The following is a 27,220-nucleotide window of genomic DNA, read 5'->3' as shown; positions in this document are numbered from 1 at the left end:
CAAATTTTAATTATGGTTTGTTGAAACACGGCAACTTCAAACTATAGTTAAGTAGCTGACTTGTTTCAACAAACCAAATTTAAGATTAACCACAGTTTGGGATTTGGCTGTAATGTTTAGCAGTGGTTATCCTAAAATGGAAGCATACACGCCCAACAAATCCACATACCCAGACTATTTCATTACACGGGTTAACCACCACAAATCCTCAGGTCTAACACAGGCTTGAGCCAGCCAACTCATCACAAGAGTCAAAACTTTGTTGTGGCATCAGACAACTCAGATTAATATTTAATAACACTGTAAAGACACACATAAATAAATAATATAAAATGCATTCCTTACAAGAAAATCATCATCCCCAATTTAATATGCACATGTGCATACCTATATGTGCACACTTGCCCCATATACATGGTGCTTTTTTGAAATTTTTAAGTAAAATATTGGAAAGAGGAAAAGCTGCAAATCCAAAAAGGTTAATAAACAAAAGCCAAAAAGAGAAAGAAATTCTGTAAAGAACTTGAAACAAACACAAGTCAATTTTAACTGGTCCCCCATCATAACGGATAGTTATGAACTGATACTTTCATCTGAAATAATGTATGCATTGTCTAGTCATACTCTTCCATCCTGTGTTGCAAAATTGTCTTCTGATCTTTGGTGCATTTCTTTTCAGGTTGCCATGGGCTTCTTCCAAGTGGGCTTTGTCTCTGTGTACCTCTCTGATTCCTTGCTCAGCGGATTTGTTACAGGTGCTTCCTTCACCATCCTTACCTCACAAGCCAAATACCTCTTGGGCTTAGACATTCCCCGTAGCAACGGCATTGGTTCCTTGATAACCACTTGGATGAACATATTCAGAAACATCCACAAGACCAACTTCTGCGATCTCATCACCAGCTGCTTGTGCCTTCTTGTTCTTATCCCAACTAAAGAGCTGAACGAGCGATACAAATCCAAACTTAAGGCACCCATGCCCACTGAGTTGGTGGTGTTAGTGGTAGCCACACTGGCATCTCATTTTGGGAAGCTAAAAGAGAAGTATGGCTCCAGTGTTTCTGGGCATATTCCTACTGGGTTTTTGCCACCGCAATCGCCAGACTGGAGTCTGATTCCCAGTGTGGCTCTGGATGCAGTGGCCATAGCCATTATTGGCTTTGCCATCACAGTTTCTCTCTCTGAGATGTTTGCCAAGAAGCATGGCTACACAGTTAAACCCAACCAGGAAATGTATGCTATTGGTTTCTGCAACATCATCCCTTCTTTCTTCCATTGTTTCACTACTAGCGCAGCCCTTGCCAAGACACTTGTCAAAGAGTCGACAGGCTGCAGGACTCAGATCTCCGGTGTGGTGACTGCCTTAGTCATCTTGTTAGTCCTCCTTGTGATTGCTCCCCTGTTCTATTCCCTCCAGAAATGTGTGCTAGGGGTCATTACCATTGTCAATCTCAGAGGAGCCTTGCGGAAATTCAGTGACCTGCCCAAAATGTGGCGGTTAAGCAAAGTGGACACATTGATCTGGTTCGTCACCATGTTATCTTCAGCACTGATAAGTACTGAACTTGGCCTTCTGATTGGGGTCTGCTTTTCAATGCTGTGTGTCATTGTGAGGACGCAGAGACCAGAAGGGCACTTACTGGGCTGGGTGCCAGAATCTGAAGTCTATGAACCCCTTCCTGAATATAGGAACCTTCAGATGAAACCAGGGATCAGGGTTTTCCGTTTTGAAGCACCCATCTACTACGCTAACAAAGAGAGCTTCAAGTCCATGCTGTACAAGCAGACTGGAGTCAACCCTCTGTGGGAGTTGGCAGCAAAGAGAAAAGCGGAAAAGCGAAAGCTTAGTGAGAAAATGGCCAATGCCAACGGAAACCAGGCAGAGGTCTCAGTACAGCTTGTCACTCACCCACTGGAGTTTCACACTATAGTGATTGACTGCTGTGCGGTGCAGTTCTTAGATACAGCAGGGATCCACACGCTCAAGGAGGTTCACAAGGATTATGGGGAAATTGGCATCCAAGTGCTGCTGGCTCAGTGCAGTCCCTCTGTGAGGGAATCCCTAGACCGAGGGGAGTACCTTAAAAAGGGGGAGGAACAATTCCTCTTCCATAGTGTGCACCAAGCTGTGGAATACGCATTTTGTGCTCACGGGAAGCATGGACTCTGCGCCTCCGAAAGCTAATTTCACTAAAGAGTGAATGGTGAATATTAGCCAAATTCAGGTAATGGCAGACTTGTGTGTGAGAGAGATGATGCTGGGCATACACTCGCACAGAAGTAAAGGGCTAATTATTTTATTCATACGGTGTGGGATCATACAAGAAGTTTTGATGCTTTAATTTTGCTCTGTTGGACACAACATTAAGAAGGTGAGAGGCAAGGTGGATTATTATGTCTACAAGCTCTCGTGACAGACAAGCAGAACAAATACTCTTTAACACCAGATGTGCCTCATAGTCACACCCCCTTCTCCTTTTAGTGTTTTCATGTCCCCAATTTTTCACCTCGCCTTGAAGCCCACTTTGGTGTATGAAAATAGTGCTGCCATTCTGGGTGGTTCCCCCCGCCTTGAAATAATAAATATGGTTTGGATCCTAAACAACAGGAAGTTAATGGAAGGAAGGTTTTCAGTCCTTTTTGCTTATCTACAGAGGGTCAGGAGCCCCTTCTGAACAAAGTAGATGAGGTACTGAGGGCTGCTGGGGAAGGATAGAATATTTTAAGATTGAGTGGAAATCTGCCCAATATGAGGTGATTCTCCCCTCCCTCAGCAGGCTCTCACATTATTCAGGAGGATCCCCAGATACTGTGAGGAGGCTTTTTAGGGGGCCCAGGCAGTAGCAAGGCGGAAGATGGAATAGGGAACTTCGTATCATTCACTTACCTTAAAATCTAAGCTTGTGCCATTTGATCAAATTTGTATTTTCAACTAATCATTCTGGGGAGAGCAGTTGCTTGCTGACTTACCCCTTGATCTGTCTGATAAGTTACTGGGGGGGAAATATGTGTCCTGTTCTAACCTGTTGATAAGAAAATGGTCAAAACTTTCTGCTGTTTAAAGCCAATCATAAGTGCCTTTACTAGGACTGTAAACAATGGAAAGAACATGTTGTTAGCTGTTTCATAACTGAGGGTTCTGGTTGTGTCATTCATAGTGTATGAAACAACCTGGATACTTAATCAACTTCTCAGACATTCCTTTGGTAAATAAAGCAGTGGCCCTTCTATTAAGAAAACCAATGGATGATGGCTGCAGGGTAATCAGAGCAGGTTACAGGACATTTTGTAAGTAGTCTTTTTTCTTTGTCAGTTAACTGCTATTAAATAATGCATAAAGTAAACAATTCTACAAGGATAGAGTTTCTTTGCACTTTTTATTTTTCATGAGCCAAATGTCTTTGCAGAAATAAAATCAGTTGGTTGTTTCCAAGTTCTTGCAGGTTAGGTATGTAAAATATAAGCAAATGAGAATGAAATAAAAAAAACTTCCCTGCCACTTTTAAGTTAAATATTTATTTCCATCACGTGTTAGTGGTGGTGGAGCTGTTTAAATACTGGATTGGGAATATGCATGTTCAATTGCAATGAGGGGTTTTGTTTTGTTTTGGAGGGAGGATAATCCTGCATAATTAAAAAAAAGGGGGGGATTCATGAGACTGAGGAAAGGGAAAGCTGAACATAGTCAGCTGTTCTGATTTCTACTAGTATAGAGAAATACCAGGTACAATCCCATGGCTAGAACATATTGGAGGAGAAGAAAATTTTAAAAGAGAGATATTGAAGGCACAATTAGGAATCATTCGAGTGAGCAAGAAAATAGGTAGGGAGACATGTTCCCCTTCTTCAAAAGGGGTGGAAATAGTTGTAGGTTGCACTATTCTGCTTTGTCCAGACATTACCTGAAATACGGTGTCTCGTTCTGGCCACCGCAATTTAGGGATCTTGACAAATGAACATGTCCAGAGAAGGGTGCAAAGATGGTGAAGGGCCTGGAGACCAAGTCCTCTGCAGAGAGATTGAAAGAGTTTGGTGTCTTTGTCTGGAAAAGAGATGTTTAAGCGGTTCTATGATAGCCAGTTTCAGATACATGAAGGGCTGTTGTGTAGATAATGGAGCAGACTTATTCATCCAGAGGGTAGGACCTGAAGCAAGAAGTTCAAATTTCAAGAAAAAGAATGTAGACGAAACATTAGGAAGAACTTCTTGATGGTATGAGCTCTTCAGCAGGGGAATAGACTGTATTGATGGATTCTCATGAGAGCTCTTTAAGCAGAAGCTGGGTAGCCAACTGGCTTAATTCCCCTGAGATAAAAAGGGCTAAAGTGGTTTAGGAAAGCCATCTGTGGATGCTGACAGTTCCTTCTTGTGACACCATTTCCTTTTCTTCATAGGAATATAATTTCTGTTAACTTGGTGAGGGAAACATCAGTTATTCGATCTCTGTGTCATAGGGGCTCCCCCTTCAGGAGGCTTTGTAATAAAAAATCAGAAGTAACACATACACAACATACCAAATTCATACAGACGTTTTGTGTTTAAGGTAGGATTGTGACCTTTTCCCAACAGTGGAGTTGTTCTTTTATGGCTGCACTGCAGACAGGAATTCCAAAGTTGAGATATTTTCCTCCAAGGGATGTTAGCGTATTTTGCCAGTCGCTTTGTGGAAACAGGTATAATATGTATGACTCTTTCCCATGCTTTGTATAGAAGCGTGAGAATCCTATGCAGGAGTGCACCAGTAACTTCTGAAACTTAAGATGAGAAGTAGTTTCAAGTCAGTAGTGCACCTGTCTTCCATAAATCAGGACTGGACTTTGGTAATATGGCACCCTGAGCGAGGGCAAAATGTGGCACCCCCCTAAATTGCCCCCCCCTCACAACTCAGTTGCCCATCTGACCAGGCCTAACTTTGTGTAGATACCTGTAAAACTGAGGTGTTGTTGCTCTCCCCTTGGCTTGGTGCCCTATGCAGGGGAACTGCCTGCACCACCCTAAATCCAGCACTGCATAAAGGTGCTCTGCAGGTTTACATACTGCATTCAGGAGCAAAGAAGTCCAGCAGAACAGTTGATGTATTTCATTTAACTCTCAACATTAATTCCATTAAAATTTGTGGAATTTTTCTTTCTTTCTTTCTTTCAATGTAAATTTTTTTATTGCAAAGTCAATACATCAATACCAAACCATACATAAAGAATAATATAAAGAAAGAAAAAATAGAGAACAAAAAAGAAAAAGAAATGCAAAGAAAAGTAGTCAGTAAAAGAATAAAGAAAAGTATAATATTTCAATACAATAAACACTATTTTACAAAATAATAATAATAGACTTCCATCACTCTCACAGCACTTCCTTTCACATTTCACATTTTATCTGTATTTCAGTATTATTTTCATCTTAATATATACATCTGTATATATGTATATTTCCCCTTTTCCATTCACAAGGTCATTCTAGACACAGCCAAATTTTTACATTAGAACCTTGTCTTTCTAAATAATCATTCAAGCGCTTCCATTCCTTCTTGACTGTATTACTTTCATTATGATGATCCACATGTCCCAGTTAAGTGTGCTGCATGTCCTGATTTGATTTGGGTTAAAAAAAATTCTAGGAGACCACCATATATTAGAATTAACACAGCTAAAAAAAATGAACAGCTTGACAGGCTCTTCATTTCCCCTCAAATCTGCAGTGTTGCTGAACTCAGTTTGTTTTGCTATCAATCTGTATGTAGCATCATGGTTTAGTCTCAAAGAGTTGGCATAGAGGTAACCTTTCCCATCCCGAGATAGAGAGGGCTGCTTTTCCTATTTCAAAGTTTAGCTCCTTCTTCTAGGCCAAACGAATGTGGCTTTGTTGGACGTAAATTGGAGCTGTTGATCCTGACTTCATGGCCTTGTTTTGCATGTGAGTTCTACTTGATGCGGCAATTCCCTTTACAGAGCCAGATTTTGTGTATGAGATTGTACAATCTGCTCAACAATATGCAAGTTATCATCAAGCAGAAGAACTTTTAATTGAACAATACAGATTTCTCCCGCTGAGACTTCAGCCTTTTTAATGCCAAAAGGTCCTATTATGGTCTTTGCCAGCTGGAGTGACAAGAAGTATTACATTTTTAGCACTTTTCTGTATTTTAACAGCAGGGCATTATGGAAATTAATATCCACAGAGCTTCACTTATAAACTTAAAATATCTCTTAATTTATCTTTTCTCATATTACAGCTGCTGTTTATAGCAGTTTCTGTTGCTCTTAATGTATCTAATGCACCATAAGTGCTGGCATTTAATAACTTAACAGATTTTACTTCTTGAACTATGTGTGCAATTTTAGTAAGTTACTGTGGTGTTAATTTTAATCGGGCATTTACAAGACTCTAAGCATAAATACTTAGAAGTGTGCATGCAACTGTTCCTGATCGAAACACTTCCTCTTTTTAATCACATAAACAGAATTTTTAGTTACATTGTGTGTCTAATGCCATTTTATGTTTGCTTTTTTAGCAAAAAAAAAAACAGCGGGTAGCATATTTCCAAAAAGGCATGATATTTGACAGTAAATGGAGCTGTTATGTCTTTCTATGTTTAATATATCTTTTTATTTGGGGACAGTTCAAAGCACTTTTAAAGGGGCATGCTCTGTGACTTAATTCATGCTATACAAATTGATGATGCTATATTATATTATTTTGTATTCTGCTACATACAACGTATTGCACAAAGTGGTGTATGCTTCCTGCCCCAAGTGTTGGCTGCTTAAGAACCACCTTGACCTGAGAGGAAGGGAGAGAAGGCAGAACAGCCTAGCAAGCTGCTCATTTCAAGTGGTTCCAGTTGACAGCATTCCCCTCCCCTGGTCGTTCTTCTTCACCTTCCTCGCTGGGCTCTGGGGATGCTCTCTCCGAGATGCTATTGCAGGGTCATCTGAATTCCCGTGGGATTTTGCGAGAGCCTCCCAGAGCCCCATAAGCAAGACTGAGAGTTTAAAACCTCTTTCTGTTCCGAGAAAACCCTGCGCAAGAAGGAGCTCTCTGTCTTCTGTGCATATCATTTGTGTGATTTCAACCGCGTAAAGTTGAAGTCGCACATTTTAAAACGTGCATAAGTTGCAATCATAGTATATATTTTTCTGGAACTAAAAGATTAGGAGCGGCTACCTTTCTGCTTCTTTATCCCTTCTGTCCCATAACACACCTGCCACAATGAGCCAGGGTTTAACATTGACTAGTAATCATGGCTTAAGTGGGAGATTAACAGACAACGATCTTTGGTTTGGACATACCAGGTTTTCCTGCTTTTTCTCTTACTTCTGCCAAGTGGCAGCAATTGGGTAGCATGTGCCAACACACTGCTCATTCACAATAAACCAGATGTTATTAACGCAGCACCTGTGAGTCCAAATGTGCCCACAGAAGCTTTCCGTGGCACCCACAGGGCCTCCTCCCCCTGCTGATATTTGGCTTGGAAGCAGCATTCTGTTGCATCCAGTGGAATAAGTTTCAGCACATGCTTGGTTATTGTGTGAGAGTGGTGTCTGTGACAGTTTGTCCAGTTTGTAAATGTGCCCACAGGCCTTAAAAGCTTGCCAAACCCTGCAAGAAACCATTATAAGTAAAAAAAAAAAAAGGGGGGGATTCCCACTCATTGTAACATGCAAATGTGGCCAATGTGTGATGTGATGTCATTCTGTGAGTTTCCTTACGCAGAGAGATGATGTGATGTCACATTGTGTTAAACTACACATTCCCAGGAAGAGGAAACATTAGGAAGCAGCAGCTCTCTTTCCCTTGTGAGTTCCAGGATTGGCCCTTAGGGATGTTTTAGAATTTTCTCATTTTGAGCGCTTAGTGTTTTACAGTGTGGAAGATTGCCAATGGCGTGCTTTGCTTTTGCTTTACAACACATTGTTGTTAAGGGCCCGTAATGCCCTATTACTATGAAGCTCTAAGCCTCTTAAGGAGTGTGAAATTAAATCTCACTTCAAAATAATAGATGATCATTTTAAGCCTTAGGACCTGGATATTTCTGTGCTTTTGAGAATAGTAATCGAGCTTATGCACCAAAGTAACCCAAACTGCACCATTACATACTAAATTTTGTAACTTGTATAAATCTTGCAGCTATGCAAATATATTAAAAATTGCTTTATTTTTCATTTTTTGTGTGCGAGTCACACAAAGGGGGAAAGGCTAAGTAGGCCCCTAAACAGTGAAGAAACTTGATCAGGGCTTTCTTTGGGTTCTGAGATTTTATCAGGCTTTGCCTGAACTGCAGCCATAGATCTCTCTTTTGAACAAAAATGAAAATTTGATTTTATGGGGTGCCAGTTCTACAGAATATCCACAGCACTGCCAAGTTCTTCTTCACAAATATAATGATCCTCCTGGGCAATAGTTACTGAAAATCCTCAGTTGTCTTCCATAACAATTGTACAAAGTTTTCTATAAGATTCTAGCAGTTGCTCAGTTGTTTGCATTGATAATCACAATGAAATCAAAAGAGATACTATGCAGCACTCAAGTTCTCAGTCCTCAGTTCAAACATAGCAAGGACAATGTTTTGCTACTGCTAGTCTCTCTCCTTTAACACTTGGCTCAATTTGTTATTTCCTAGTTTGTGGCAAATCATAGTTTGTTGTTACATGTTATCAGGCAAACTACAGTATACTGCCCGTGAGCTTGAGTTTTGGTTGTGTAATACAAAACTCTGGTTTAGTGTTACATGTGAACCAATCCAAAGTCTATTTGCTATGTTGACTTAAGACCAACATAACCCTTCCCCATGGCCTTGTGACATTTACTGGCTACTTCCTGGTAGGCCTCAGAGATCTAAGTTATCAGTATGCAACAGACTGTTTAACAACCATGTGTTCAAAAAACTAGTGTCCTTTCTGAAATATAGTAGATGTGTTGATTGGACCCCTTCAGAAATGTTCTTATGGAATATCTCTACTCACTGAAACAGGGAAGTATTCATCCCAATAACCATTAGAAGATAATTATCCAATCATAATTCAAATGTTACTCTAAGGTGAAAACCGACTTTGTTTTTGCATCTGGAATATTCAAGACAAATTACTGGCTTAGTATCCATAATGTGAAATGTTATAATGATCTGTATTAAGCGGTCACAGCTTTCTGAAATTAAAGTAATGTCCCAAGGCTTTCCTTTAAAAGAAATACCATAGTGAAAATGAATAAAGAATCGATCAGCCCTCTAACACTTATGGGGCTATTCACTTACATGCCATAGGATACCTTGAGTTGAAAGGTCTGGCAGAAATAAATCTTTTGTTTTCTCAGGGTACATGGCAGAGATTTGTGTGTGCATGTGTCATTTTAGAAGAACAGTTGTGAGCTATGCAAATACTTGCTCTGAAATTTCCAGCGGCTTAGTATTGTGTGTGTGACATTATTTTCATGCTATCAAAGATAATGGGATTTTGATATTTCCCCCTCTAAACTGAAGAGTTGTATGTGAAATATTTATGAAACAAAAATATTAAGGATATTTTTATGGAGATGCATTATTGCACAATATAGATTTCTTTCTCAATATCTGATTTTATTGTGAAGGTGTTTTTGAAAACGGAAAGAGACTTGTGAGAGAGTTTCTTTTTCTTGAGTGATATTTGTTCCTGTGTGCAGCTTAGCTTAGCAAACACTCTTCCTGTTTGCTCTTCATCAGCCATTATTTATTATGATACTCCAAGAAATGACTGGTGGTTCTTCTGGCATTGCTCCAGTAGATCAAATGGAACCATCCTGTGTTGTCCGTCCCCCACCCCCCACCCCGGGAGTAAATGGACAAGTTGTCTCATTAAGAGATCCTCGAATTAGAGGGAGCTCTTAGTGAAATCCACAGGCCCCGCCCCAACACCTTCCATTGTTCGCCAAGTCACTTAATTACAAAAGGAGGTACCTGCCTCAAATTTCAAGCACTGATTCCAAACCAAAGAAAAAACATAATAAGGCCAATCTCAAAAAGCATCATGGGAACTGGATCTTTGTACTTTACATAGTTATAGTCTTATCACTTTGCTACTCTAACAAATAACTGGGACACACACAGACACTATATGTATATACCTACATATCAAGTATAGATGAATGATCCCCCAAGAGTTTCAAAGAGATCTCCTTTACTTGAATGTTATATTTTCCTTGCGCATCGTTCGAGAAATCGTCATTGTTTTGAGGCCTTGAGCGTTTGTTTCTATACATACAAAAATCACTTAAGTGAACCTCTATTACATCCTTCCCTTTTGACTACCAGTAGCTCCTGGCTATAAATACAGGCGGAGGTATTTTTCCCTCTTCACTGATGTCTTTAATTAGTTAGGTCTGACTATGCTTGTGGTTGCTTATACCATGAGAAGGAGTTGGGCTTGCCGGCATCTGAAAATGCCCCTCTTTCTTTACTTCTGCTACACAAATGAGCCACCAGAAAGTAACAGGCATTTGTGAGCACAAATAGCAAATAGGAAGACAATGGGAGAGATATTAACTTGGTCTCCTGCATTCTTGTCCATCTGCACAAACCCCAAGTCACATTCACCACACTATCACAGAGCTGCAAGGATTACGGTGGGAGGGCTGTCAGAGTACACACAAACACACACACGTACCCACCATGTGAATTAAATGCAATATCAAAGTGTTGTTATTCTTGGTTACATCTCTTGGCTATGTTATCCAGAAAACACTAAGTTGGAACGTCTTGTGGAATTTAAAAAAACCAAATTTGCTATTGGTGTAGCATTGTGACCAAATATGGCTTTGTGAAATGACTGCTTTTTATTGGTAGCTCTATATGTTTTTTTATATGAGAAAGACTTATCAAAGTACAAAAATACAAAACAAAGCAATAATCACAAAGTGTGTGCAAACATGTTTCCTATAATGTTAAGCTCCAGCTGTTAAGATAAAATACTAGCGTCTTTTGTTAAAAGTCTCGAGCAGAATAATAATTTTGTATCTATTTTCATAAGATTGCTTTGTAAATATTTTTGCTATTAAAATATATTTTATAACTCTGTTAATGTGTTTTTGTACTTCTCCATTGGCTGTCTGTTCTATTGAGTATATCAAGAACTCAGTAACTGCATAACCTCCATAGTGACATGACCAATTTTGATATGCAGCTCAAATACAGAGCAGAATAAGGGTGTGCACATTTAGGCTGCTTCAGACAAGCCTGAATTGTTTGCTGAGAGGTTAGGTGGCAAACACCCAGTCTTTGGAGGAAGGAGCCAGTTTGTTTCACAAGAGCTCCAAATCATCGTTGTTGTTGTTGTTGTTGTTACTACTACTATTATTATTTACCTGCCCTTCACTATCAGGTTCCCAGGTCAGATTACAACATCAAAAACAATTGAAAACCAATCCTCAACCATAAAAATAATGGTGCAGCCTGAATTTGCTAGGATGTGATGGAATCCCACCCTCAAATAGTGGCAATCTGGAAGCACCCTTAGTCTATAATATTCTTAGACACAGAATTTATGCACAGTTAATTAGTAACATTATTCCCCAGTGGGCATAAGACTAATTCAAATATACTGACTCCCCAAATTTCTTCAAATTAATCTCTGTGACATCACAAATCCCATATTAGGTGTTTAATAATATGGACAATATTGCTTTTGCACACACACAGGCTTTCTAGATGCTTTGTGCACTTAAATATATGTAGGTAGGTAAAGCTAAGGGTAAAGGACCCCTGGATGGTTACGTCCAGTCAAAGGCAGCTGTGGGGTGCAGTGTTCATCTCGCTTTCAGCCCAAAGGAGCTTGCATTTGTCCACAGACAGCTTTCCAAGTCATGTGACCAGCATGACTAAACTGCTTCTGGACTGTGATGAGTGCCAGAGCGCACAGAAACACCATTTACTTTCCCACTGCAGCAGTACCTACTTATCTACTTGCACTGGTATGCTTGCAAACTGCAGAAGCTGATAGAGCAACAGGAGCTCACCATGTTGCACAGATTTGAACTGCCAACCTTACAATCAGCAATCCCAAGAGGCTCGGTCGTTTAGACCACAGCGCCATCCGTGTCCCTTAAATATATGTAAAATCCTTTGGGAAAGGCCCTTTCCCTTTCCTTTGCATACCTGGGTATTTTTTCCATATAAAAAACCCACTTTGAGCAAATAAAAGGTAAAGGTACCCCTGCCCGTACGGGCCAGTCTTGACAGACTCTGGGGTTGTGCGCCCATCTAACTCAAGAGGCCAGGGGCCAGCGCTGTCCGGAGACACTTCCGGGTCACGTGGCCAGCGTGACATTGCTGCTCTGGCCAGAGCCAGAGCCAGAGCCGCACACGGAAACGCCGTTTACCTTCCCGCTAGAAAGCGGTCCCTATTTATCTACTTGCACCCGGAGGTGCTTTCGAACTGCTAGGTTGGCAGGCGCTGGGACCGAGCAGCGGGAGCACACCCCGCCGCACTTTGAGCAAATACAATACAAAGTATTATTTTTCTTTATTATTAAATTTCTATACCTCCCTTCTGTTGGAAAAATGCCCTGGGGTGCTTGCAAGCCCCTGAAACTCTGAGTGTCTTTGTCATTTTTTCATGGTAATATAAATTTTATGGTCTGTTTTTTAGTATGCCTAAAATCTTTTGCTTATTAGGGTCTACCCCACATTTTATTCAAAAAATTGCTTTGCACAGATAACTCCCATAGAATTATCAAAATTTTCAAAAGTAGGGGATCCATGGCTTGGCTTTTGAAAAATAGGGGGTCCTCAGTAATTAGCTAATTGGGAACCACTGGTGTAAGTCCTTGTAGTCAGGTGGGCAAGATGGGTGGTTGCCCAGGGAGTGTGGGAAGCACCAAGCAGAGCTCAATGGCCGTGATTTTTTTTAATCTATTGCCCACATTGAGCCAGGGTGGCAAACAGGAAGTGTCTGTACTGCGCTGAGCTGCCCCAGGCCTTCACAAAGCAAGAATCTTGTGTGCATCAATAACCACCCAAGGTGAATGAAAGCCACCTAAGATTTCTGGAAAATTATTTCCCATGGCAGTTGCCACAGGCAAAGGTGTAGGAGTAATGTGAAGCCAGGCATTAAGGAAAGAATCATTACTGAGTGAGTAGTGGAGAAGGCCAGCAGCAGGCCACAACCAGAAGAAGAGGAAATACAAAGAAGTTCTGCCAGAAGGGGGTTGGAATCTGGAGGAGGTGCTCAGGAGAGATATAACCCGGTCCCTATTCCCTTATCTCCATGTAAGAAAAAAAATGAAGCACATCATATATTGGCTTCAAGGCCCCCAGCTTGATATACACACACATGCATGGCTCCTTGTACAGGGCAACAGCAGGGTCTCCAACATCACACCAGTGCCAGGCCCCATAAACTCTCTAGTTGGCTTTGCAAAGCTGACCACAGGGCCCCTCCTAGGCATATTTTTATCTTGGGGCCAGCCCTGTTTGTAGTAGTATGGATCAACATAGTATTATTTTTACTATAAGCAGCCTATATGAACTTTACCCCTTAATTACAAAACAGACTATACTGAGACAGCTTTGTTGATGCCACCCTTACCTTGAGAAGCCTTTTAACCTGAGTTACCCTTACTCTCGATTACCTTTACACTAAGTTTGACATCTGGCATCTCCAATGGGTTTTTGTGGCTATAAAGGTAAAGGGACCCCTGACCATTAGGTCCAGTCATGGCCGACTCTGGGGTTGTGGCGCTCATCTTGCTTTACTGGCTGAGGGAGCCGGCGTACAGCTTCCGGGTCATGTGGCCAGCATGACTAAGCCACTTCTGGCGAACCAGAGCAGCGCACGGAAACGCCGTTTACCTTCCCGCCAGAGCGGTACCTATTTATCTACTTGTACTTTGACGTGCTTTCAAACTGCTAGGTTGGCAGGAGCAGGGACCGAGCAAAGGAAGCTCACCCCGTCACAGGGATTTGAACCACCAACCTTCTGATTGGCAAGTCCTAGGCTCTATGGTTTAACCCACAGCGCTACCCGCATCCCTTTTTGTGGCTATATGGGAGCCTTAACAGTTCCAGCCTTGTGCTAAATGGGGAACATCAGCTTTTTGTCCCATTTTCTGTACAAAGGTGTGGGCTGGAGAAAAAAGGGCCAATCCCAGGTTCAAATTATATGTCTAGATAAAATGGACATAAGGACCAAGGGGAGAACTTCATTGCTTTTAATTAGGGAGAGATACCAAAGATACAGAGATCTTTTGCCCATGAGGCCATTCCCCCCCCCCAATCATGGCTACCTACCCCATACTTGACATAATATGTGACATCAGGTGTGGGACAGGTGGAGAAATGACTGGATTGACAATGATGTTGGCCTATAGGGTCGGAGACAGATAACTAGCTGGCTTGCCAGGCCAAAAAGGTTCACCATGATAAGCATGTTTCAAGATGGTAAAAGTGATGGTTTTAAATAAAGTTCTACAAATAACTTGTCAGTCTTCAACAGGGGAAGTATGTTAGATGTGCACCTGCCCTGTCTCCTGTTATCCAGGTATGCAGGTGTTCCTTTGTGGACAGGGATAGCTTAACTACTGTCATCTATGCGCTGGTAACCTCAAGGTTAGATTGCTGCAATGCATTATACATAGGGCTTGCCTCTGAAGATGGTTTGGAGACTTCAGCTAGTGCAGAATTCAGTGGTCAGGTTGCTCACCGGAGGAAGACGGTTTGAGCATATTACACCAATCCTGGTCCGACTGTAAGGTAAAGGTAAAGGTACCCCTGCCCGTACGGGCCAGTCTTGACAGACTCTGGGGTTGTGCGCCCATCTCACTCAAGAGGCCAGGGGCCAGCGCTGTCCGGAGACACTTCCGGGTCACGTGGCCAGCGTGACATCGCTGCTCTGGCGAGCCAGAGCCGCACACGGAAACGCCGTTTACCTTCCCGCTGGTAAGCGGTCCCTATTTATCTACTTGCACCCGGAGGTGCTTTCGAACTGCTAGGTTGGCAGGCGCTGGGACCGAGCAGCGGGAGCGCACCCCGCCGCAGGGATTCGAACCGCCGACCTTTCAGTCGGCAAGTCCTAGGCGCTGAGGCTTTAACCCACAGCGCCACCTGCTACCAATTAGTTTCTGGGCCCAATTAAAAGTGCTGGTTTTGACCTATAAAGCCTTAAACAGCTCAGGACTGCAATACCTCAAGGACCACCTCTTTCCATATGAACCTACCCAGACCTTAAGATTACCTTCTTAGGCCCTTCTTCATGTGCCTCCTCCTTGAGAGGTCTGGAGGGTAGCAACACGAGAACAGACCTTCTCTGCAATGGCTCCCCATCTGTGGAATGCTGTCCCCAAGGAAGTTCACATAGTACCTTCATTATACACCTTTAGGCACCAGGCAAAACATTCCTTTTTAATCAGGTCTTTGGTTGATTTGATTGACATCCTATGCACTTTTTAAATGTGGGGTTTTTTGGCGGTGGCGAGAATTATTGGGTGGTTGTTTTTATTTTGATTATATCTTTTGTGGTTGTATATTTTGGTTTTGTTCTGTGAACTGCTCCGGGTATAGGACATTATATAAATTCAATAAATAATAATAATAATAATAAATTGTCCTCATCACTACCCAACCCAGGGAGCAAAAGCATTAATGGGCTGAGTCACCTGCTTGTTCTAAATATATTTCCAAACATACCACTGAAGAAGACACTTTGTCAAGTGAGTCCTATCTTTCACCTTGTCATGCTCAAGTTGGTACCAGTTTCTTTGCTGCACCAACTTGTTTCAGAACGGAAACCTACATCGTTTAGCAAGTTTATACTGGTTACACAGAAGCAGTATTTTAAAAGACTGCCCTGAAAACAAACATTTCCTTGATGACAGATAACACTGTTGACCTTTGACTAGCTTTTGTAAAGTTAAATCTATTGCACTGGTCCTCAACTGGTAGATCAGGAACCGCAAGTAGGTCCTGGCCTGATCCAAGGTGGGCCGCAACAGGAGCACTGCCATCATGCCAATCTATTGTAAAAGATTAAGAAATGGTTCCTCAAAAGCATGGTTGAGTTAAAAGAGGGTCCTGGGTCTGAAAACAGGCTGAAGATACCTGATCTATAGGATCAGGTATGTGTGAAAACCTTGTGTGAGAACCCTGTTATATTAAAAAAACACATTTATTATTCTACATTTATGGAGTGATCTGTGTCATGTGGCTTCTGTTGGCCAATAGTTCTGATGTGCCAGACATTCTTGAGCCTAACCTTAGGAAACTGAAATAAATAAACAAATTAAAAAATATCTGAAGAAGTGTGCATGCACACAAAAGCTTATACCCAGAATAAACTTAGTTGGTCTCTAAGGTGCTACTGGACAATTTTTTAATTTGTTTATTTGTTTTGACTGCATCAGACCAACACAGCTACCTACCTGAACTCAGGAAACTGAGATCATCTTGCTTTGTGCAAATGATGTAAGTAGGCATGTCAGAGGTCAGCAACTGGGGGCGGGGCTGGTTGAAGGCTGTCTCTGAGTGTTTGCCAGCTTGCCCCTCCTCAGAGGTGGATTTAGGGCAGGGGTCTGCAACCTTTAAGACAAAAAGAGCCACTTGGACCCATTTCCGAAGAAGAAAAAAAACTGGGAGCCGCAAAACCATTGCGACATTTAAAACAAATATATCTCCAGAGCCGCGATCTGACAGCGGGTGGGAAGGTGACGTCGGGACAGTGCGTGACTAACGCACGCACCGCCCCCATGCGACATCACAGCCAGTACAGTGCCCGTCACAGTGGGGAGTGTCAGGGCGCACAATGCGCCTCCTCCCCTCGCTAGTATCCGCCCCGGAGCCGCGGCAAAGGTGTAAAAGAGCCACATGCGGCTCCGGAGCCGCGGGTTGCAGACCCCTGATTTAGGGGAACACGACCGGTTCAATTGCACTGGGTGTGGAACCTTGGCATCACAGGGGGTGCCACAGCTATGATGCAGAATGGAAGGTGGGAGGGGGACACCAAATTTTGGTGTAACCCAGGGCACTGCTGAAATTTGAGACCCAAAAGTCTACAATTGCACTCTTCAGGAGCAAAAGAGGGTTTTAGAGTGTGACATTCATGGCACCAGGACTTCGGTCCACTAACACCTTCTCAAAGGAACCCTCTGGTCAAATTGCTGACCACAGAGCAGCATGTTTGTCTAAACAATATGCTGACCACAGAGCAGGGGAAAACCTTTCAGCAGCCGAGGGCTGCACTCCCTTCTGAGTAGCTTGGGGGTGGGGACATACCAATTGTGGGTGGGGCCAGAGGAATAATGGACAGAACAATTCATGTAAAATTAACCTTTGTACCGCCGGCTAGTTCCTACACAAACTTGCACATCCCTCTCTGTCCTCTATGGATGAAGTCATGGAAAATTCAGAGCCCCACGTACAATCCTGGTTCTACGAAGAACCACTTCTAAAACCTTAGTTTGCCCTATGTGATTTATTTATTTGCCATCAGTGTGCGTGGATCTACCCCATGAAACTTACAACTAATACTTTGACATGGGGGAAACAAGGGAGGAAAAGGGAGGTGTTGTTGTTTAGTCGTTTAGTCGTGTCCGACTCTTCGTGACCCCATGGACCAGAGCACGCCAGGCACTCCTGTCTTCCACTGCCTCCCGCAATTTGGTCAAACTCATGCTGCTAGCTTCAAGAAACCTGTCCAACCATCTCGTCCTCTGTCGTCCCCTTCTCTTTGTGCCCTCCATCTTTCCCAACATCAGGGTCTTTTCCAGGGAGTCTTCTCTTCTCATGAGGTGGCCAAAGTATTGGAGCCTCAGCTTCAGGATCTGTCCTTCCAGTGAGCACTCAGGGCTGATTTCCTTAAGAATGGATAGGTTGGATCTTCTTGCAGTCCATGGGACTCTCAAGAGTCTCCTCCAGCACCATAATTCAAAAGCATCCATTCTTTGGCGATCAGCCTTCTTTATGGTCCAGCTTTCACTTCCATACATCACTACTGGAAAAGGGAGGTAGTATGTTGCTATTTCATGCTTTAAGCTTGGCTACAGGTCAAGTTACAGTATGACATGGGTGGGGAGCCTGAGGGCCCCCCTCCTATTGTTGGGCTACAGTTCCCTTCACAGTGGACTATTGGCCATGTTGGCTGAGGCTGATGGGAACTGAAGTCCCAGCAGTATCTGAAGGACCACATGTTCCCTATTCCTGCAGCTGGGTATGAGATCTAAAGGGCCGTGAACCCACACCCTTGCACATTTTCACTAAACCATGATTTGGCTTAGCACTGGTTGCAGACTGAGTCCGTGTGTGCTGGCTAGTGGACCAGCATAAGGTGCATGGGAAGTGAAGCCTGAGCGCCAGCAATTCCCTTTTGTTTAGCCAACAAGCTCAGGAGAGCATGGCAGTCCTATCATCCACCACTGTTTAAACTTTTGAAATCATAAATGATAGGTATAGTTCAGGTTCCCATAAAAAAATATTCTATTTAAGTGGTGTTTGTTTTCAAAATATACCTCTGGAGTGGCTGGGCAGGAGTTGCAATAAAAGGGCGAATGAAGGGGATCCAATTCTACTTGTCTTCTTGTGCTGGAATTGGGGATCAGTTCGAGAGGAGGAGGAAGCAAACACTGCAGGTTTGGAGGTTTGAGTGCTTCATTTCCCCCACCAGGACAAGATAGCTTGTGGGCTTGAAGGTTAGAGGTGATTTGAGAAGAAAGGTATAACCGACTACTTACCAGAGGCACTGCCTGATTTCTGGTACCTGTCCTGGTAAAACACTGTCCTCAATTTTGTCCCTATTTTTGTCTTTGGGGAAGGTGCTTTGGGTGTGTGTAGAGGTTTTACCTGCTGTTTTGAGAGAGGGGTTCTGAGCACTGCCAGCTTTTCTTCTGTGAAATGCGTATTTTGTTGAGCCAAAGAGATTCTTACATTTCCAGATGTGTCCCCCGACTCAGCAGGGTTGGGAATCTGTGAATTATACCAATAATACTTACCATGTGTATAGTACTTTCCAATCCACCCACTCTTTAAAAGTCTCTCCTCCCCCAGTATATACTGTATACACTGCTGTCCACTATAATGGTGGCTCCAGGTGAGTGACAAAAGAGACATTTTTTTATTGCAGCAGACAGTAGAAGTTTAAACATTTTATTTTTAGAAAGTGTGTCTTAGTGATTCTGTTTTATTAGAAAGACCTTAAGATAATGGATGAGTTGTATTACAGTGGTACCTCGGGTTAAGAACTTAATTCATTCCAGAGGTCTGTTCTTAACCTGAAACTGTTCTTAACTTGAGGTACCACTTTAGCTAATGGGGCCTCCTGCTGCTGCCGTGCGGTTTCTGTTCTCATCCTGAAGCAAAGTTCTTAACCCGAGGTACTATTTCTGGGTTAGCGGAGTCTGTAACCTGAAGCGTCTGTAACCCGAGATACCACTTTATATGTTTTGATGAAGTAAGCATCCAAAGTGATATTTGTTGCACTTTAAAAAAAAAAAAGTTTGCAGGTTTTCTATATAGTCATACAAGAAAAACTGTGTACGTGCCAACTTCTTTAACCATAAATTATGATTTTTGCATATTTATTATTTACAAGTAATCCAAAATCTAATAATTACAAAAAGGTCCACTAAGACTATGAATATTTACATAAGGCAGATTATTAGTAACTATTTACTTATCATTGTTTGCAAATGTCAGTCATTCCAAGAGACCAAAAAACCCCACAACCTGATAAAAATGAGCCAAATGGTGTTTCTTTTTACATATAATTTTTGCTGAAACTTTTCAACATACAATGTAATAAAAACTAATCTAAATAAAAATAAAAAAAAAAACAGAAGAAGAAAGAAAGGAAAAGGAGAAAAAGGGAATAAAATAAATAAAATAAAATAAAATAAAATACAAAGCCGTCTCCCAGAGGTAGCTCTTAACTCTTGTCTCACGTAGAAAAGGGTGGACCCTCTCAGCTCTCACTGGAAGATTCCCTTACTTATCCCAGCCTCCTACCCTGGGAGATCTTCCCTTCCCTGCCTCTCCCACAGGGTCTTTCACCTGCCAACCATCACCTTCCTGTGGGTACCTTCATTAACCCAGAATAGAGGACATCAAAAAAACAAAACGTGAGCAAAAGCATAGCAAAGGAAAAAGAGAAAAGACAAGAAGAGAAAGGTCATAAAGAAGAAAAAGAGAGAAGCGAGAGGCAAGAAATAAATAAATAGGATTTCTGATATTCTATCAACAATGCGTATAAAGATTATTCAAAATATTCGGTGTGTTCACTCCAGGATGGTATCCAGCAGTATTCCAAGGTAATATCCAGCTGTTCCTCATTCTGCTAGGCAACATTTCCCCAGTCTTCAACCCCAGACATCCAAAGTTAATTCATTCCCCTTTCCACACAAAAATTCCAAAAGGGGCTTTCCAGTTGTTATTATCACTAAATGTCAAGAATAGTCTTCCTTCAGTCTGGCATGTCAGTTCACATTCCAGGTGTTTCTGACTGATAAAGCAAAAGGAGAGTTTTAGATTACCGGTATTTAAAAGCCTGTTTCATATTATCCTACAACCACTTGTGTAGCACAAGATGAGCTGGTGTCGTACATAGTCATTGTGAATATATCTGGCCAGTATTTTTGTATAATGGCGTAATGTTTGCAGTTGCAGAGGCCCTTCACTTATAATTAATGGCTCAACTAATTAATGATTGGACTACTATGTACCAAAGGTTTATCAGTGCTGGTTCCTTTTATGGTGGTGCCTGAGCTGTGATTGTAATCTTGCTCAGTATGAAACAGTGCATCATTAGCTGGATAAGAATTCATTTGCAATCATGCATGAGTGGAGTACCTTCAGTTAACAGTGCACATGCTGCCCTCTTTCAGCTGCCTTGGAGCCATGGAGAATGGCACTGCTACCCAGATGCCTAAGCAGAGCATTGATATGCCAAGCATGCCACCACCAGAGTCATCTTCTCATTATGTGCCTGTCAAGCTTGAAGAGCATGAACCTCCGGGTCTCAGTGTCAAGAAGCTCATCAAGAAAGCCAGGGAGAATTCCGGGTGCAACCGACGAAGTGTCCTTGGTGTCTTCATTAAGCTGTTCCCTGTTGTAGAGTGGCTTCCCCGCTATAGTATCAAGGAACAACTGCTTGGGGACATCATCTCCGGCCTCCTGGTTGGAATAGTTGGCATCCCTCAGTCCATCTCCTACTCCCTCCTTGCAAGTCAGGATCCCATTTACGGACTCTACACAAACTTCTTCTCTGTCATTATCTACTTTGCCATGGCTACCTCACGCCACAATTGCATTGGGACTTTCGGAGTCCTTTGCCTGATGATCGGGGAATCCGTAAACCGGCAACTGACGTTAGCAGGATACCAGTTAGAGACTGACATACCGGTGAATGCCACGTTGAATGGGACAGTTGTCTGTGACAAAAGTTGCTATGCTATCACTGTGGCAACTGCTTTAACTTTTTTGGTTGGGCTGTACCAGGTAAGATCCTTCCTGATCCTTACAACACAAGTGCTCTCTTAATGTTTAGGGTGCTTCAACTCTATATTCAAACCTGCCAGCACAGTTATTGCTGCAGCTGCAAAAGTAGCAAGCAAAAAAAGAGAGGCTGTGCTACTGCCATGGCTAATGGTGAGCCTGACCCCTGAGAAACTGTTGGAGAATTCCTTCATCTCTTGAAGAAGTTTGGTGAAATTATCCTATCACTCCCCCCTCCCTCCGGTTTCTGTGGCTAAGGGAGGCCACTTGCATGCAACTCTAGTTTGAATTAGATATGAAGTTACAAAGAGAATGGCTACATTGAGAGCCAGTGTGGTGTTGTGGTTAAGAGCGGTAGACTCATAATCTGGGGAACCGGGTTCGCGTCTCCGCTCCTCCACATGCAGCTGCTGGGTGACCTTGGGCCAGTCACACTTCTCTGAAGTCTCTCAGCCCCACTCACCTCACAGAGTGTTAGTTGTGGGGAAGGAAGGGAAAGGATAATGTTAGCCACTTTGAGACTCCTTCGGGTAGTGATAAAGCGGGATATCAAATCCAAACTACTACTACTACTACTACTACTACTACTACTACTACTCTTCTTCTTCTTCTTCTTCTTCTTCTTCTTCTTCTTCTTCTTCTTCTTCTTCTTCTTCTTCTTCTTCTTCCTTTATTACAGTTTCTGAGTGATCACAGATGTGGATCTAGTTTGCACATGACAATAGCATCAGGTGATAACGTTCCTGTAAGATAGATCAAACACCACTGGCAGAGTGGGCACATCAGCTCACATTACTCGAAGCTCATGTGCTTTACAATGGGGCCAGTTCACACATTAAGCTGGGGAAGGTGTTAAGCATGCAAGTGTTTTACATGTATACGCTTGAACCAGAATACAAGAACAGGAGATTTTCTCACAACAAGCAGAGTAGCAGAGAACAAATGCAAGCGCTGATCTTTGCTTCTTACACCTTCACCCAGTCAGATTAATCAATGCCACTTGCTTTCCCTTTCAGATCCTTCTAGGGCTCTTCCAACTGGGCTTCATATCCGTATATCTCTCGGAACCTCTCCTGAGTGGCTTTGTGACTGGGTCCTCCCTTACCATCCTCACTTCCCAAATGAGTCTTCTGCTGGGACTGAAAATCCCTCGCCACGATGGAGTGGGCTCTCTTATCTTCACGTGGGTTGACATATTCAGATACATTGGCAACACCAACATCTGTGACCTAGTCACCAGCCTGATTGCTCTGGTCCTCATTGTGCCAGTGAAGGAGATCAACAACTACTTTAGAGACAAAATGAAGGCTCCTTTCCCCATGGAGCTTCTGGTGGTCATTGCGGCGACCCTGCTTTCATATTTCTTCAACTTCAACAAAAGATACAAATCTAAAATATGTGGCTCCATTCCCACTGGTTTCAAGCAACCTGCTGTACCGGATCTGAGCCTTCTTTCAAACCTGGCAGTTGATGCTCTGCCCATTGCCATCATCGGCTTTGCCATGACTATCTCGCTGGCAGAAATATTTGGCAAGAAGCATGGCTACCCAGTTCGGGCCAACCAAGAAATGATTGCCATTGGCATGGCGAATCTTGTACCATCTTTCTTCTTCTGCTTTGTCTCTAGCGCAGCCTTGACAAAGACCCTGCTGAAGGAATCCACCGGGTGCTGTACCCAGATCTCAAGCCTGGTATCTGCGTTTGTGCTGCTCCTGGTGTTGTTGTGGATTGCCCCTCTCTTCTACTCACTGCAAACCTGCATCCTGGGGGTGATCACCATCGTCAACCTCAGGGGGGCCTTGCGGAAATTTGCCGACACCCCGAAGATGTGGCGGATCAGCAAGATAGACACCGTGATCTGGTGGGTCACCATGCTGTCCTCATTACTCGTCACTACAGAGCTGGGCCTTCTCATAGGCGTCTGCTTCTCCCTCCTCTGCATCATCTTCTGCACCCAGAGGCCCCGAGCCACACTCCTCGGCAAGGTGAACGACTCTGAAATCTACGAGGACCAGTTCACTTACAAAGAGATCAGCAGCATTGCAAATATCAAGATCTTCCGTTTCGACACCTCCCTTTACTACGCAAACAAGGACTACTTCAAAAGCTCACTTTTCCAGAAAACAGGAGTGAATCCTTCGCTGGCTGCTGCCCTGCGGCGACGGGCTGAAGCGAAAGCAAACTTGGGCAAGAACGAAAGCTGCTTTTCTTCTAAGTTTAACTGCCTGAAGGGCACCAAGAGAGACGCTGCCAAGGTTTCGGTGTCAGATGCTCCTGGCCCAGCCATAGACATGCACACTTTAATCCTTGACTGTGGCGCCATGCAGTTTGTAGACAGCGTGGGCCTCAGTGTGCTGAAGGAGACTCGCCAGGACTACCAGAAGATTGGCATCCAGGTCCTGCTGGCCAACTGCAACCCATCTGTGCGGCGTCTACTCCAGGCAGGTGGTTGGCTTACTGGGATGGAGGATACGGAGCTGCTGTCCTTCCACAGTATACATGCTGCTGTGCAGTTTGCAGAGAAACAGCACCAAACTCAGCAGATGGGCAGCAAAGTGACAGGGGATGCTTTCCTTAGTCCTGAAGAAGACAATGAGACCTCAATAACACCCAGTCTGGAGAGGCAACTGTAGGCCTGGATAGAGCAGAATGTGCAAAGACTGGGAAATGGTTTCATACTTATTTTTATTGGTGCACATGCCCAATAGCTGTGAATGGCCTAAAAAGACATTGACATTCAGTTTCTCGCAGCAGGCCAAGAGGCTTTCAAGAGGACTGTTAAACTCAGGATGGTAACAACATTATAATGCTGTAGTTTTCTCAAAGGTTTCAGTCCCTCTTTATTTACTATTACTCATTTCAACAATTTATATAGGGCTTAACTCCACATGGCCATGGCATAAGGGTTTCCACTAGCATAATCAGGGACAACAATCATATTTTACTCCCTTTGGATACTATGTGGATCTGGTGGATCTAAAGAGTGAAAGAAGGAAACATGTTTGAAATGATTTTCTGTTTCAGATGTAGGGTTTTGTTTTAGGTTATTTCCCTTTTCATCCGTCCCATTTTTGTTAAGTCTTAATGTCTGGGCTTGTCTCACACAGGAGTTCCTCAGAGTTTGGCTTTGCAAATAAACGGAGTTCAAGATGCAAGGCCTACTGCCCTACAGTGGATGCATTGCAGGGAGCAGGGGCAGTTTGTATGCCTTTCTTTAGTGGGATCGGCTACCCTACAGATTCCCAAGTCTGCCATGCAGATCATGCATGTTATACTGGGAACTGGTAGCAGTTGTGCATGGATGCCCAGTGGCTTGTTGCCTAACAAAAGCATCAGTGCAGGAAAAGTATCTACCCCTGACCAAGCTCAGAGCTTGGTCAGGGGTAGATACTAAAAGAAAAATGAGCAAGGTATGGAGACATGCTAGAGAGCACTAATGGAGTGACATTGGTGTCTGGGGGAGGGCAAAGGGTGATCATTTTCCAGGGAGAGTGATCAGTCTTAAATTAAGAGTACATGGCGAATCTTGGCATTACAAAGCCACACCAGAAGGCTTTAGCAATCTGATGTGTCTATCTGAATACTGGAGGAATTCCTTTACTTTCTAAAAAAGACATTCCAATTTATCTTTTGACATCTATTTCCCTGGCAGTACTTCATTTCCTTTTCTCATGCACTAATGAAATCAATCAAAAACAAGACCAAAAAAACCCTTGTCTGTATATTTCATGTTATTTATTTATTGCATTTATATGTTACCCTTCTGTCCAAAGAATTGCGTTGGCCACCAATTACCTACCAGGCTAAGCTCAAGGTGCAGGTTTTCATGTGTAAAACCCTCTACAGTTTGGGATCAGCATAACGGAAAGATCGCTTCAGGCTTCATATAGCTAGTTGATCACTGTGCTCTGCATGTGAGGGCCTCCTACAGATACCATGTTATCAGGAGATCCATTCCACACAATATTGAAACCAGTGTTTAGTGTTGTGGCACCTATGCATCGGAATTCCCTCCCCTTAAATATTGGACAGGTGCCATCTCTGTTGTCTTTTTGGTGCCTACAGAATACTTTCCTCTTCCAACAGGCCTTTGAAGCTGAGATCTTTCCCAGTCTGCACCTCTATTGGAATTGTTTTAAAGATCTTTTAAACACCTTTTTAAAATTGTTATATCACTTGTTCTTTACACCCCTGGGCTTCTTTTGGAAGGAATGGTGGGATGGAAATTTAACAAATAATAGGAATTAATAACAATATATATGCCACCTTTCCTCCAAGCAGTGCAGGCACTTCCCCATTTTATTATTTCAACAACCTTGTGTTGGCTAAGAGTGACTGGCTGTTACCCAGAGAACCTCTTTGCTGAGGGAGGATTTGATTTTCTGGTGGATGTGAGGGGGAGAAGAGATATATGCCACCCAAATACCCTGGAGGACGGGCAGAATATGGATATTATCGAAGTACTGTAATACATAACTATCTGATGCATCAATAATATTACCTTATACTGACCACCAGAGGGCAAGAGTATGTCACAAAAACACAATCTATAGCACTAACAGAGCAACTGTTGAAGGAAGTGATCTTTTTTGGGATAAAATCTAGAGCAAGTGACAGTGAGGACTTTGTTCCAAGCAGCAATCTTAGGGCATATTAAACTTCATAAAAACAGTTATTGTTTAGCCTTCATTGGGATTTATTTCTTTGCAAACACACAGAGATAGGACCATTGCTGTATATTTCTGCCACAATCTGAACATGATTTATTTCCCAAGGGAGAATAGCACAAGTGATAAAGTACGTTCACCTCAAGGTGCTAATTTCTATCAGTTAAAAAGGGAATTATACTGAGACTGAATATATGAATATTAATATAGACGACAACACCTTAGCATTGTCACAGAAGAACATGATTGCAAGCTGTTCACTATTTTTGATTCACTGAGATTATGCCTGCTCAGGTGACATCCTCACAGTGGCACTTATGTCACACCAGGAGTGTAGAACATGACATTTTCCCACCCCCAATAGACCCCCATTTTGTTGTTCCCAAGATGTGTAGGTTTGCACTAAAGCCAAGCTAATGGTGGCAATTGTATGTTACTAAAACAATAACTGCTGGACTGGTGGGATGAGAAGGGGGTATTTTACCACACCTGTCTATCCATTAACTGACTCACAGGAATAGAGGCTTCCTTTGAAATGCATATAGCAGCTTCAGAGAGGTGGCCTTTTGTACCTATGATACTGAGAGGAAGAGTTCAATGAACTCATCCCTCTCTAGAGTCCTGATGTTGCTCAGCCATCTTCCCAGTGGCTGCTCTCTCTCTCTCTCTCTCTCTCTCTCTCTCTCTCTATATATATATATATATATATATATATGAGAATTAATTGCACCCACACAAATGTCATGTCCAGTTGGGCCTAGGTTCTGCTTCCCTTGTTACTTTCACAATGCAAACCTATGCTGTTACACAGATCAGTGCACACAAAACAGTTTACCAGTTAAATCGAATTTTGGCCTTAAGATCAGCACAGTACTGTATCTTATCCTTCCATGCTTCCATACCAGAAAATAGTCACCCTCCTGATGTAGTTAGAAGCATACAACGTAGGCTGCATATTTGCCATTTGTTTAAAGTACCATCACCAACAAATCCTAGGAACTATTGTTTATCCCACACAGAGCTGCAATTCCTACATAGCAACCTCAGACTACAGTTCACAGTATTCTTCAGCTTGAGGGATGTGCTATAGGCCTATTCCTTTGCAGGCTATCAA

At 42.7% G+C, this 27,220-nt stretch overlaps 2 protein-coding genes across 7 annotated transcripts in view; both read left to right on the top strand.

Annotated features, from left to right (window-relative positions):
* The window catches only part of SLC26A2 (solute carrier family 26 member 2), a 20,587-nt gene extending 9,539 nt beyond the window's left edge, over positions 1–11,048 (top strand). For all 5 annotated transcript variants that reach the window (XM_083719176.1, XM_083719174.1, XM_083719172.1 and 2 more), the window contains one exon: positions 680–11,048. In XM_083719176.1, the coding sequence (XP_083575302.1) occupies positions 680–2,185 (1,506 nt within the window). In that variant the 3' untranslated portion in view covers positions 2,186–11,048. The remainder of the gene's footprint in view (positions 1–679) is intronic.
* LOC310834783 (sulfate transporter-like) lies at positions 3,157–27,220 on the top strand (the record flags this gene model as incomplete). 2 transcript variants are annotated; one of them, XM_083719110.1, is made up of 3 exons in its annotated part: positions 3,157–3,288; positions 20,830–21,442; positions 22,456–27,220. In XM_083719110.1, the coding sequence occupies 2 exons, from the start codon at positions 20,843–20,845 to the stop codon at positions 24,070–24,072; spliced, it is 2,217 nt and encodes a 738-aa protein (XP_083575236.1). In that variant the 3' UTR covers positions 24,073–27,220. The 2 variants fall into 2 exon arrangements, with proteins under 2 accessions (XP_083575236.1, XP_083575235.1); XM_083719109.1 differs by lacking the exon at positions 3,157–3,288 and having other exon boundaries at positions 20,813–21,442.

The sequence above is a fragment of the Podarcis gaigeae genome, assembly GCF_964106915.1.
Source record: "Podarcis gaigeae genome assembly, chromosome: 2".
Taxonomy (NCBI): domain Eukaryota; kingdom Metazoa; phylum Chordata; class Lepidosauria; order Squamata; family Lacertidae; genus Podarcis; species Podarcis gaigeae.
This window is presented reverse-complemented; position numbering and strand designations above follow the sequence as displayed.